General features: G+C 37.5%; 1 protein-coding gene across 3 annotated transcripts in view; it reads left to right on the top strand.

Moving 5' to 3' along the window:
- IARS1 (isoleucyl-tRNA synthetase 1) overlaps positions 1-13,189 on the top strand; it is a 113,497-nt gene that overhangs the window by 84,738 nt on the left and 15,570 nt on the right. For all 3 annotated transcript variants that reach the window (XM_060765919.2, XM_067463589.1, XM_067463588.1), the window contains 7 exons: positions 586-688; positions 872-955; positions 3,799-3,973; positions 4,538-4,653; positions 5,374-5,469; positions 7,680-7,856; positions 11,265-11,376. In XM_060765919.2, coding sequence (XP_060621902.2) covers positions 586-688; positions 872-955; positions 3,799-3,973; positions 4,538-4,653; positions 5,374-5,469; positions 7,680-7,856; positions 11,265-11,376 — 863 coding nt within the window. The remainder of the gene's footprint in view (positions 1-585; positions 689-871; positions 956-3,798; positions 3,974-4,537; positions 4,654-5,373; positions 5,470-7,679; positions 7,857-11,264; positions 11,377-13,189) is intronic.

Raw genomic sequence — 13,189 nt, 5'->3', positions numbered from 1 at the left:
GAACCCTGGGAATGGTCACTTTTAATGGAATACCCATTATTGAACACCCCGAGAAGGCTTGTTCAGCAGCATACAGGTCAGGCATACAATTTCCAAAGCACCTAACAACAAAATTTTGAAACAGATGCAGTAATTAACAACTAAATCAGCGGTGTAATGGTAGCCAAGGGACAACATCAATCAACTCGCTCAAAGGAGATTAGAACAGCGTTAAAATGTTACATAGGAAAACAAAATAGCTTTCCTACCTACAATACAGTAATAGAGATTATCCCCCTCCCCCATACACACAAACCTTTAAGATATCGATCAGCTTATTGATGAATAACATACCGTTATTAGACTGTCTAATAAATTCATGGCTCAACAGCTAGATGTGTATTCTGCCTTCAGAGCCACATGACTCACATGAGCACAAGTAGCTGATTTTCTTCTAATTTTAATTTTAAATACAGATAAAATTGCTGTATTTGAGGACCTTTCATCTCTCTTTTTGAAAAGGTTTGAAAAAATAGATTATGATTCTATAAATGCTTTCTTCAATATACGCTGTTTGGTGAGTACTTCTTTTCCTTTTCCATCTAGGGAAGATTTAATTGACAAAAACATTGAAAGTGCTGTTTCCCGGATGCAATCTGTTATTGAGCTTGGGCGGGTAATCAGAGATAGGAAAACCATTCCAGTAAAGGTACGATTTTTAAAAAAAATATATTTTACATCAATATCCCATAAACACTTAATGGCTTTGTCAGAGAAAAGCATAAATAAATCAATAAATCCCCAAAAGCATATTAGAAGGAAGTAGTGTATGTATTTTGCTGTGGACCTTTGTTTTCTTTTTCACAACTGATGTCACTGAATTTAATTTCAGTATCCATTGAAAGAGGTGGTGGTTATCCATCAGGATCCTCAGGCCCTGGAAGATATCAGATCATTGGAAAAGTATATACTTGAGGTAAGATGGAACAGCAGAAGGCACTGCTGATATTGAAAGCTCTTGTATTTATATTTATATTTTGTAAACTTGTCAAGTCAGGAAGCAGGAGAGCACATAATGACAGAACACAGCAGATGGACATGATACTGTTGAAATTCTTCAGCTCCCACAAAGTGCTGCAGCCATATTGCACCAAGTGTGGGAAGCAGGCCCATTCATGGTCTGGATGCGTGCAGTGTCTGTTCAGTGCATTCTGAGATTAGAGGAAATTCCAGTTAAGATTCCACTGCCTAAACAAAATTCTTCCATGTTAGATCTCTCACAATCCAGTTGAATGTGGGATAAATTACAGCTAGAAATGAAATTTTGTTATAGGAGTCAGTTGCACAACACATTCAACCTATTCCTCGGCACATTTTTATAGGAGTCTTCATGTACACCATGGTACTACCTTTCTGTGATGATGGAATGGTGCGGAAACACATTAATGTGTTAAGGGGAATCTACTGGGCAGCAGCAGTAGGGAGAGGCAAGGAAAGTAGATCCCTTGAAGGCTTCTCATTCATAGGGTTGCATGAGCTGAATCTGGCTTGACAGCAAATAACAACAATTTTCCTTGAATGCACAAAGACTCACTTCCTAGTAAAACCTCAAACAGGTGAACCAGGCTGTATTCTCTGTGCCATTTTCTATGCTATTTAGGGCTGTCAGTACTTGTGAATCCTTATAATATCTATATTCTGCAGGATCTTTTTGGGGCAATTTCTAGATACAAAAATGATAGTTGGAACCTGAGTGAAAGCCATATAAGGAATCGCCAAACAAAACAAACAAAAAAAAGTTGGATCCCCTCTCATTGTTCAAATGGGAAAAGAGAACTGTTTAGTTCTTGCTTCTGTATATTCTTTTTATAGTGCATACCATTATCACAGAGTGACTTGAAAACTCTAGTACTATTTAACTTTAATATAATGCTATTTTAATGAATATAATTCTAGTTTTGGCGGAAAAGTGAATTACAAATGTTTAAAAGTTTGTAATTCTTTTTTCATGGTTCATCACTATTTTTACAGGAAATTCACTGGGCTAAGCATATGGTACAATAAATGTGTGTCTCAGCTTAAAATGTTATTTTTAAAAGTTCAAATGCAGCCTGTCAACAGCAGACTCCATATATGTCTACAGCAAGCTGGTGTTCTCTGCAACATTTGATGTCCTTTATGATCTCAGACATCAAACATTCCTTGCTAAGGAACTGTTGAGATGAGCAAAATCTGCCTATACATAACAACTGAGTAGGCATTGAAATATTGAGGGAGTATACTACTGCTATTGCTCACATTTGAAAGATGAGAGCAAGCAAGAAAAAATGAGCTAAGTAGCCAGGAAAAATAATGAAATGTTTATACTAACTATATTATAATATAGAGTTATTTATGACTGTGAATAATGCCAAAAAGTGTAAATGATTTGTCTTATGGTGTTCTATTTAATATACTACCTTCTGCAACTCAAAGCAGCATTTTACCTGCATATGTTACAGTTCCCTTTGTCAGATCATCTCTCTGACCTTTCAAATCTGCTCATTCTGCTTTCTCAAGTTCAAAAGATAAATTGTGAGCCAAATAAATTAATGGGAAATTTTTGTTCTTAGGGTATTGTGGCTTTACCTGAAGTGGGAGTCTTATGGGGAGCTGAATGAAATGGTTAGACTTTTATGTAGTGCTTCCCTTTGGAATGCGGCTAGTTGGAATTCAAGGTGTACGATTAATTTGTCGTGGAAAGCTTGGATGCTTGTCTGTTGACATGCCTTTCAAGTCCATTTTTGCTTTCACAATTGATTAAAATGTAAATGGAAAAAAGAGAGCCGTATTGTGGTCTGTGCTATCTAAGAAATAAATGAGATGGGCGAAAACATGTAAAGCTTTTCGATTGGTCTGTGTTAGTCAATTGCCTTTAGCTAAGCGTTGGTTCAAAGTGCTGATTATATACTGATCCTTCCGTTTTGCAAACTGAGCCAATTGAAACCTTTATCTATTTTAGAGATTAGAACGTGGCTTGCCAGACAGAGTGACCCCATGTGTGGTTTCACGTTTCAAGTTCTTATAGCTCAGTGCCTCATAAAAGCCACGGATCTCCTCATAATAATGTGTGTACATTTCTTTGGCCAGACAAAAGGTCTCTCAGATTTCCATAGAGCAATAGTGTTAGAGTAGAAGTGTCCTAGAAGAGCTTTCAGATAAAACAATACATAAAAGAAGCAGATATTACTATAATACTATGCACAGTTGCAAGTAATTTCCTGTCGTCTGTAATTAAAACAGGAGCAATTATTTTGTTATATATAATTGTTAACTATTCCTGGCACTTTTATACAGTGGCATTATTCTAAATAGGACAGGAAATTGTCTGAGTGGCAAAGGGAAGACCTAATCTAAGAATAATCCAAAGAGAAGATGCGAAGGACAAAGCTGAATGGGAATAATCCCACACTTGTGGAGTGTGTGACTCTTAGGTGAAGTACAGCTAAGATTTTTGGATGTACATCACGGAAATGCAGTTGGGAATGAGGGAGGAAATGTAGATATTACTTTAATTGGAGATAATTAATTAAATGGGGTTTAGTATATGTTCAGACTAAGTATTCAGGAGAGTGAAGTGTTTTAAATACTGCAGCTTGACTCACTTAATGTTGTGTTTAGTATATACAAATTATTGTAGTAGATAATTGGTCTTTTTTGCTCATTAAGTTCTACCTTGCATTGTGCTATTCTCCATGGAAAACGATATGAGATTTGTTGCTGATTGTTAATCTTGACTGTTTCCTTTTTCTTACCTCTTTTTTTTTGTTAAATGTGCAGGAACTTAATGTTCGTCAGGTGACATTTTCGACTGATAAAGATAAGTATGGAATCCTTCTAAGAGCAGAACCAGATCACATGGTGCTTGGGAAGCGTCTGAAGGGAGCCTTTAAATCTGTAATGGCAGATATCAAAGAACTGACAAGTGAACAGCTGGAAGTATTCCAGAAGACAGGTTGGTAACCATACAGTTCATGTATTGTATTATATCAGATAAGTGTGATGGGATTGATCGTGGAAACTGATGTGAACAAGCTTGCTTATTCAGTTGTGCAACCCAATCCACTTAGCTACTTGGATATATTTTACAGCCTAAAAACTAATCACAAAATACGTAAAAGCTTATTCCTATAGTTAGTACACTGTCAAAGATTTTTGGAGTCCATAAACATACTGGAAAATAATTGCAAAGAGATAAATCAGTTTTATGAAACCAGGAAGTGTTGAAAGAATTGCTTAATCAGCAAGATAACATTAAAAATATCTTTATAGTTTCTGTACTTTAATTGGATGTCCTTTAATGAAAATAAGATGTCCTACAAGACCACAGGGCCCTTGGACAGCATGGTTAATAAACAATGCAAATGTCATTGGAAAAACACAAAATTAGTGAAAGAGCTTGGTATTCTAAGTGAAAGAGAGAGAGAACATTTGAATGTAGATTAATTACAAAGTGTTTGGAGTTTGGGACATCATTCTTTAATATAAAATACACACATTTATGATTTAAATCAATTAGGCACCATTGTTGTGAATGGCCATGAACTTCATGAAGAAGATCTCCGTCTGATGTACATGTTTGACCAGGCTGTGGGAAGATCTGCCGCTCAGTTTGAAGCACATTCTGATTCTCAGGTACTGAATGTAGTAACCAGTGGTGGTAGGAGACACATGCATTCACATAGTTAGTATCTTTTTGTATGGAGCTTTACCTTGTAATTTGTAACATAGAATCAATTTTTGGAAATTTTGCCTGAGAAAGCAAGAAGTGGTCACCAGAGCATTGCAAAGTCTCACACCAAAGATTTAAACTGGCTGTATGACATATTTAAGTTGGAGCAACTTATTTCTATTTTGCATGTTGACTGAAAACATGAGTCTGGTCACAAACCGTTCTATAACAACGGTGCAGAAGACCTTGAACTGAGAAATGGTCCTCTATCTTATCAGCAGTGCCACAGCTGGGGAGTAGGTGTTTCTATGTTAAATTCTTCACAAATAAGTGTTCGCTCCAATTTCAGAGAACACAAGCATGATTTTTCCTGGTCTTAGGGTACTGCACTTAGATATTTAGTCTGTATTTAGTTCCTCTCCATTTGATGGATCACTGCCATCAGCAGGATAAATGAAGCAGATAAAGCTTGGACCTTTCCCTGTATGCTCCATTTTGTTTACTGTTGTATAATAAGGTAACATATATTGTTATGTGCCTGTATTCAGCATATTGCAACAGTTCATACAGACAAAAATAATTAGCTGTGCATTTTTTAAAAAATCACTTGTAATTCACAATAATGTGTATAATACTGATTTGATTTGTTAATTTGTTATAGAACATCCACTTTTTATTTTCAGGTCTTGGTTCTCCTGGATGTTACACCAGATCAGGCTATGGTTGATGAGGGTGTTGCACGTGAAGTAATAAATCGCATCCAAAAACTTCGAAAGAAGGTTAGCTGATCTAGAAAATAAAATAGTTCCCTTCTTCTCATCACTCCATTGTCTGTGCAGTTAGATTGATGTCATTGTTGTCACTTCAAACAATTTTGCACATGAAAGATTTGTCTATAAATTGAAGAACATCCAAAGCTTTGAGCAGGCTCAGTGAGTTTTTAACACACATCATCACCCCAATATATTTAAACATTAGATTCCTGGATTTGAAGAAACCTAGTGTCCCTCAGGTATAACTGTGTTTTAGAAATTTAATTAAAAAAAATTATCGATCTATATCCTTCATTGTTGTATTCAGCCAAATTGTGTATTGTTTTGATGATATATAATTCTATTTTATGTGTGGCACCTTGAGTGCCTTGTTAACCGTCCCAAGTCCCTTCAGGGAGATGGTGGCGGAGTACAAATAAAGGTTTTTAAATTATTATTATTATTAATCTGTTTCAGGAACTGCTGTTTCAGACATGCAAAGTCATTACCATCTTAGAACACATACAAGATCTTCAATCTTAGCCTTTCCAATGTTTGCTTCCTGCCATAATTTGTTCTTAATTTAATAATAGCATAGTGACTATTGCTTGAAGCATGTCTTCCTCTTCCATCACAGCAACAGATGTTGGCATCTAAATTCCAAAATAATTGATTTTTCAGTTGTTAATAATTGATCTAAAACTACCCTCATCCATGAATACCATTGATGTTCTTGGATACTAATCCCTGGAGGAAATGTTGCAACGTTTCCTCATTTACCACTTAAATGCACCTAAGCTATTCACAATTAATGGTACTGTGCATTTTATACAACTGATGATGTTCCTCATATTTTTATTTAAAATTTATATAGGAGTTGTTTTCTTGATGTGAAGGATTGACCCAAGGTCCTGTTAAATATTTGCCTAAACCCACTATATACACTACCCCTGCTACAGTTGTTTCCACAATTTTAGCAAAAATGGTCAAGGGCTTTCTAGAATCATTCTTAACCTTATAAACTGTATATTTTACTGTCAACCCTTTTCAATCAAAATAATTTGTGAAAATTTTTTGTGAGTACTCTTTTCATCTAGAAGGAAGGTTCAAAGCTATCGTGTTTGCAAGACCATCACTGTTTGGCTCTTTTTTTTTCTGTTAGAAACAAAAAAATGGACTTCTATGCATCTATTATTACCAAGGGAAAAAAAATTCTTGCCATATCAATAAAGTCGATGGTGGGGTTTGAGCTTGACACTAAGGGAGGGAGGGAGGGAGGCTGCATGCATGATGTGTTGTCTGTGGCAGGTTTTGTGGAAGTTGTTAAAATGAAACCATATATTTTCTGGTACGTTTTTGTAGTCCCGCTGTGCAGGTTAGTTTGAGTTACCTCCAGAACAGTAATTATTAACAGGAAAGACCAACCACGAACTTGAATGCAGGCAGAGCATTACTCTGGGAATACATTCTTAAACCACAGGAGCCTCCAGTTTGTCTTACTCTATGATAATGGATTTTTGTTTTGTTTCTTTCCATGTAAACTCATCTATAGCCCTTGCCAGATCAGCTAGAATATTTCAAGAAACAAAATCATTAGCCAGATCACAATAGCAGCATGGCTGTGAAGGAACAGGAGAAATCAATACTTTAAGCACAATAGGAGAGTACTGAAGGAAACCTTCTTTGTGTTTTGAGGGTGGGAGTGCATAGAAGGTGGATAGAGAACAGATGGCTATAAAAGGAGAATAGAAAAGAGGAAAATATTGAGCATGACATAGGTAATTGTGTGTGAAGGTGACTTTCCCCATTACAGTTATGATAATATCTATAAATAACTTTCAGTGCTCAATTGAATGTAATTACAGACATATGCAGAACAGAATTGTTTTAATTTTGTTAATCTTTTAAATCTGAAAATCCTTATTTGTCAATTGTTTTCGTTTAGTGGACGCTTTTTTCTTATGAAAGCTAATTTCACGTTATGAACCGTTTATTTTTGTTTGGTTATGCAGCATATTTTAACATTTGTTTTCCAAAGCATCACTGTCACAAAGAAAAATGAACTTGTCATTAGTTGTGGAAGTATAACCTTTTCTTCTTTCTTGTTTTTTAAAAAAACAATTGTGCTTGATTTTAAACATCTTGGTTCTATAAATAGCTGAAATAGATTTTACTATGTTGCAAAAACTGGTAATAGGCAGTGTTTGAGACCGTTGGTGTTGCTGATTTTATTACAGCGCAATCTTGTTCCTACCGATGAGATTACAGTATATTACCGTGCACATCCAGAAGGTGATTATCTTGAAACTGTTATTAAGGAACATACAGATTTCATTTATGCAACAATAAAGGCTGCCTTGAAGCCATACCCGGTGCCTACCTCCAAAGAAGTGCTTATTCAAGAAAAAACCCAGGTAAGAACAAATACAAACCCTTTGGAGCACATTCACCTCACCCATTATCTGAATAATGCATTGCTCACATTAAATGTTTATTGCAGCACACTTACTATATCCATTTCAAATGTTCATATTGTGTAACATGTTTTAAGTTCAAGAAGTCACGGAAATAATCCAAAGTTCTTCCAAAATTAGTTTGCCTTATTTTCCAGAACCAGTATTAGGGTTCCTCTTTTTGGTAGGTTTTAGGTTATTTATTTCAACTACTACTCCTTTCATTATTTTCAGATTGAACCTGGTGAAAGGATAAAGACAGATCTTGTTCATTTCTTATGTTCTTTGTATGAAATACCCAGACTCCTATAATTCTTTTTGATACTGAAGATGCTAGTTTAAAACAGATTTTAATGGTCCCCCTTAATTTTAAGGTGCTCACTTTTTATACAGTATGTACCTGAACCGAAATGGGCCTGGGAAATAAGTGCTTTCTAAACTCTTTGTGTCTAAGGAAAAATATATTGTAGGTTTTTTTTCACCCAGGGTCCCACATTACACAGATCTTGCTCCAAATCCCTAAATGATTCACAAGTCCAATGTATTACAAGAATCTTATCTGCCTTCACCTTGATGTTGTTGCTTTATGAACTCATGTTGTTTTTGGCTGTTCAGAATGATGTGTAATTTATCAGAAAAGCCTTGTTTGATTCTGACTGACTGTTAGCTGGGTGTGCATCTTGTTTCCCATAGAAGGCTGCATTTTCTCTTTATCTGGTGTTTAAAGCATACTGCCCTTGATCCTAGAGGAAGCATGTAGCCATAATATTCCACTTTTAGGTAGCCAGCATGGGTGAGCTCTTCCTATGAAACCATATGTATTTGTGTTCCATCAGCTCACCTTGTAGCAACACCTTCTATAGCTTAACAGTGTCATATATAAAGACTTCCTTTCATTATTTTCAGACTTCCCTTCCTTCAGCTTCAGGATAGTAGGGTTTCAGTTTAGGGACAAGGCTTGTGAATATGATATCTGACTTTAAAATGTCATTTGAACTTTCCCCAATTTCAGAGCCACAAGTGCTATTGGGTTGCAATCCCCAGTCCGCATGGCAGATAATCAAAAAGGATTGGAGTGGTTGCTCAGTAACACCTGGAGACCCAAATTGGGTAAAAACTAAAGATCACACTGACCACTATGTAACAACAACAACAACTTTATTTATTTTCTATGTTCATGGATTTAACAGCTCTTTGAAGGCAACCATAAGACTGATACGGCCCTCAATGGAAACGAGTTTGACACCCCTGCTCTACAATAGCCATAATTTTGCAAAATTCGATCAAATTTTTCCAACTCCATAATTTGTCTTCTTTTCCTGAATTTGAGAAGCGCGTATATTGTAAGCTTTGGTAATAACATAGTAATTCTAGACCCTGGTCATTTGGATTCGATTTTCCCTACTCAACAATTAGTCATTTTTGGTAGTGACCATCTAAAGTTTATGCAGGAACCAAATGTGGTTACTATACACATATTTAAATGGTAGTTTTAATTCCCAATAAAGCCTTGCAAAGAATTCGCAGTTGCCATAAACAGGGCTCTTTTCCCCACTATTGAACTATCACTATGTAAGTAGGGTTGCCAGATGCAATAAAGATCAGGGCTTCCTTTTCCTTTCAAGGTTGTGATGAAGAGGCTTTCTCAGGATCTACTATATTCTACACTGAGAGGATAGGAGACCGGTTCTTTAGGTCATCTGGCAACCTTATCACCCACTAGCACTGGTGCAACCCAGAAAGTTGTGAAATTAGGAATTTGAGTTCCACTTTCCATTTATTTATTTTGGACTGCATTTGCCATTTTGTTTCTGATCTCAGATTAGAAACATTCTTCACAGCCCAACTGTTTGTAAATAACCTTTCCCACACTGTAGCGATATTTCTACTCCACAGTTGTCTCAGAAGTTAAGGCAGTTTGTTGCTGGCTCAGATACAGGATTCAGTCTATAACTTCTGACCATGTGCCAAATGCATTTTAATGACCTGCATATAGAATGAAGTGTGGTTTTATCTCAGTGGCACAGCTCAAAACAAAAAGGTTGTCCTCTGCCTTGCCTTTGAGCAGTAATCTTTTGTGGAGTGGTGTTTGCCTTGCAATGAAGGCATCTATTCCCTTTAAGGTACATAAGGTGACAGAAAAATACATAGGACAATCCACTAATAAGATCACGATTAATTGGAACTTAAACATTCAGGAGAAAATCACACTATCATTTAATGATCAATAAATTCTCAAATATTTGTTAAATAGAAGAATAAATTTGTTTGTTTATTTGCAAATACAGTTCGGTTGAAGTCAGTTCACAAGATATGGGTGATATTCCTGAGTTACATGTGGTTTGATGGCGATTGCAAATTAATGCTTGGTGTTCAGTACACATGTTTGAAATTCTAGGACACCCAGAAACACACTACATTCTGCAGCACAGCTTTTTGATCAAAATGGGATGGATAAATCTTGGCAAGTTTTCTTTTTATCAAGGCATCTGTTTCTTATTTATGGATGTCCAAGCATGAAAACCTTGAATAATGGTTACCCACTCGAAAAGAAAGTAACATGTCAAAAATAAAGAGTATAACAAAGTTAGAGAAGATGGCATTGATTTACATCCATATTTGGTCTGCAATAATCCTTATCTTGATGTACTCACCAAATAGAGACATAAATCAAAGGAACTTTGAGTATCAAGAAAGACATACTGAGCCATGTTCACCATTCTCCTGTAGTCTATCCCACATTGGCCATGAGGATAATCTGAGCCTTGGGTTGGAGAAAGTAATTAAGAAATTTAAGGATGAGGACATTTTCTTTTTGTTAGTCACAATATAAGCATAGTCATAAATGCACAGTACCAATGTTGGTGTTTGCATTTTAAAGAATAGATAAATAGTAAAATTAGTCTTTGTGTTTCTGATGGTTTAATTATAATAATTGTCTAACTGCATTCACAACAGGAGCAAAAATACATTGTAGCATTTAGTGTGTGTGTCCTTGAATCCATGTTGAACAGTAATGTTAATTGAGCCTTGAAATTTGCCAGTTTCCTGGTGGTTAATAACCATTAAAATTGCCTCCTAGTAGTCACGTCTAGTAGACCCTGACATATAGTACATCATCTTATCTGCATGTGTAGCTTAAATCCATTTCTATGCTCTATTTTGCTGTGTTGAGTGCTTATTTCTTAGCCCAGGGTTTCTGCTAATATCCTCTACATGTCCTCTACATTATTTACTTTGAAATAGTGTTAGTTTGCAACCATTGTCATTGTAATTATTGACAGATAGTTCAAATTTTAGTAGTTTAGAGGTTTTGCATGCCTCCTCTTGGAAAAAACATGTAAGAAAATGTAACTGTTGTTTGTTCAGTTGAAGGGATCAGAACTGGAAATTACACTAGCCAAAGGCACTTTGAATCATCGCATTGAGCCAGCATGTGCTTATGTCAATCTGAACATCTGTGTTAATGGTAAAGAACAAGGTAAGAATATATTAAACTGCTTTTTGAATTGACTTTTAACCACTGTAATCTTTAGAAGGAAGACTGTTTACTATATACTGGGGAATTTGTTTACTATATGCTGGGGAATTTCTCAGTGTATTCACTACAGTTTTTCATACCACAGTTGACACTCCATATTTGCAGGTTTTGGGGTGCAAGACCTTGCAAAAGTGGGAAAGCTCTGAAATCTGTAGGTTTCCCCAAAAACTTGCTTACAGGAAGACTTTACCAGGCAAAAGTGGGCATCTGGCAGAATCCCAGAAATGGGGAACCATGAAAAAGTAGTGGCCAAGCCCTTTGTTTTTCAGATACAAGTTCTGTTCCAACCATAGTCTGCACCAACATCCTCCTCATGAGCTCTTTTCTCCTTTTACAAATCCATTTCCTATTATTTTGAAAAAAAATAGTTTAAATTCCACCTTTGGGTCATGGTGTGTAATTATTTGTTATCAATTCTAAAGGGAATTGTATTTTTATTTTGATAAATGTGATTGTAGTGAAGATATTTGTTCCTGGACAAGATTAAGATAACTATGCCCTTAAGACAGGGGTCCCCAAACTAAGGCCCGCGGGCCATATGCGGCCCGCCGAGGGCATCTATCCGGCCCGCGCCGCCTGGCCTGGCCTCACGCAAAGCCCCTCGCTGCCTCGCGCCGCCCGTCGGCCCTGGCAAGCAATGGAAGCGGCGATGCAAATTACCTGCATCACGCTGCCCCTCGTGCAAGCCAGGCAAGGGGAGGGCATCGCGCAAGAACAGCCCACGAGTTGCAGCTTCCCTTGCCAGCCCGACAGGCAGCGAGAGGGCTGTATGGAAGGGCTCTGGAGAAGCGCCTTTCCAAACAAGCACACCTTTAGTTTGTCTTGTGGAGCGAGAGCAGCCTGGCTCGCCTCTTCCCGGGAGGAGAATTGAAACGGAGGCCGAGGCCTGGCAGGCCTTCCTTCTCGGGCGCTGCTCCCCCCCCCCGCCCCTCCCCCCCCCCGCCAGAAAGGCCGCTTCCCTTTCCCTCTCCCTTCCATCCCCTTCTGCAAAACACACTGGTTCTCCGTAGCAGAACCAGCCCAGGCTCCTGGGACATAGGAGGAAGAGAAAGGAAGGCAGGAAAGGTCCGTCGAGGAATTCTGAGGTGGGTTCTTGTCTTGGTTTTATCTGAGCCCCCACTGCCATATATTCCAGTTCAAAGCAGATATGGTGGGATATTCTGCCTTAATATTCAGGGATATAGAGATGTATGGAAGGGCACCCAGATCCACATATAGAGATGTGTGGAGCTGGGTGCCCTTCCATACATCCCTATATCCCTGAATATTAAGGCAGAAAATCCCACCATATCTGCTTTGAACTGGAATATATGGCAGTGTGGACTCAGATAACCCAGTTCAAAGCAGATATGGTGGGATTTTCTGCCTGAGATGTGAGGATCTGGGTGCCCTTCCATAGATCTCTATATCTCTGAATATTAAGGCAGAAAATCCCATCATATCTGCTTTGAACTGGGTTATCTGAGTCCACACTGCCATATATTCCAGTTCAAAGCAGATATGGTGGGATTTTCTGCCTTGATATTCTGGGTTATATGGCTGTGTGGAAGGGCATCCAGGTCCCCACATCTCTATCTATATCCCAGTATACCAAGGCAGAAAATCCCACCATATCTGCTTTGAACTGGGTTATCTGAGTCCACACTGCCATATATTCCAGTTCAAAGTAGATATTGTGGGATTTTCTGCCTTGATATTCTGGGTTATATGGCTGTGTGGAAGGGCACCCAGATCCACACATCTCTATATCCCA

Source organism: Anolis sagrei, chromosome 2 (assembly GCF_037176765.1).
Source record: "Anolis sagrei isolate rAnoSag1 chromosome 2, rAnoSag1.mat, whole genome shotgun sequence".
Lineage (NCBI taxonomy): Eukaryota > Metazoa > Chordata > Lepidosauria > Squamata > Dactyloidae > Anolis > Anolis sagrei.
This window is presented reverse-complemented; position numbering and strand designations above follow the sequence as displayed.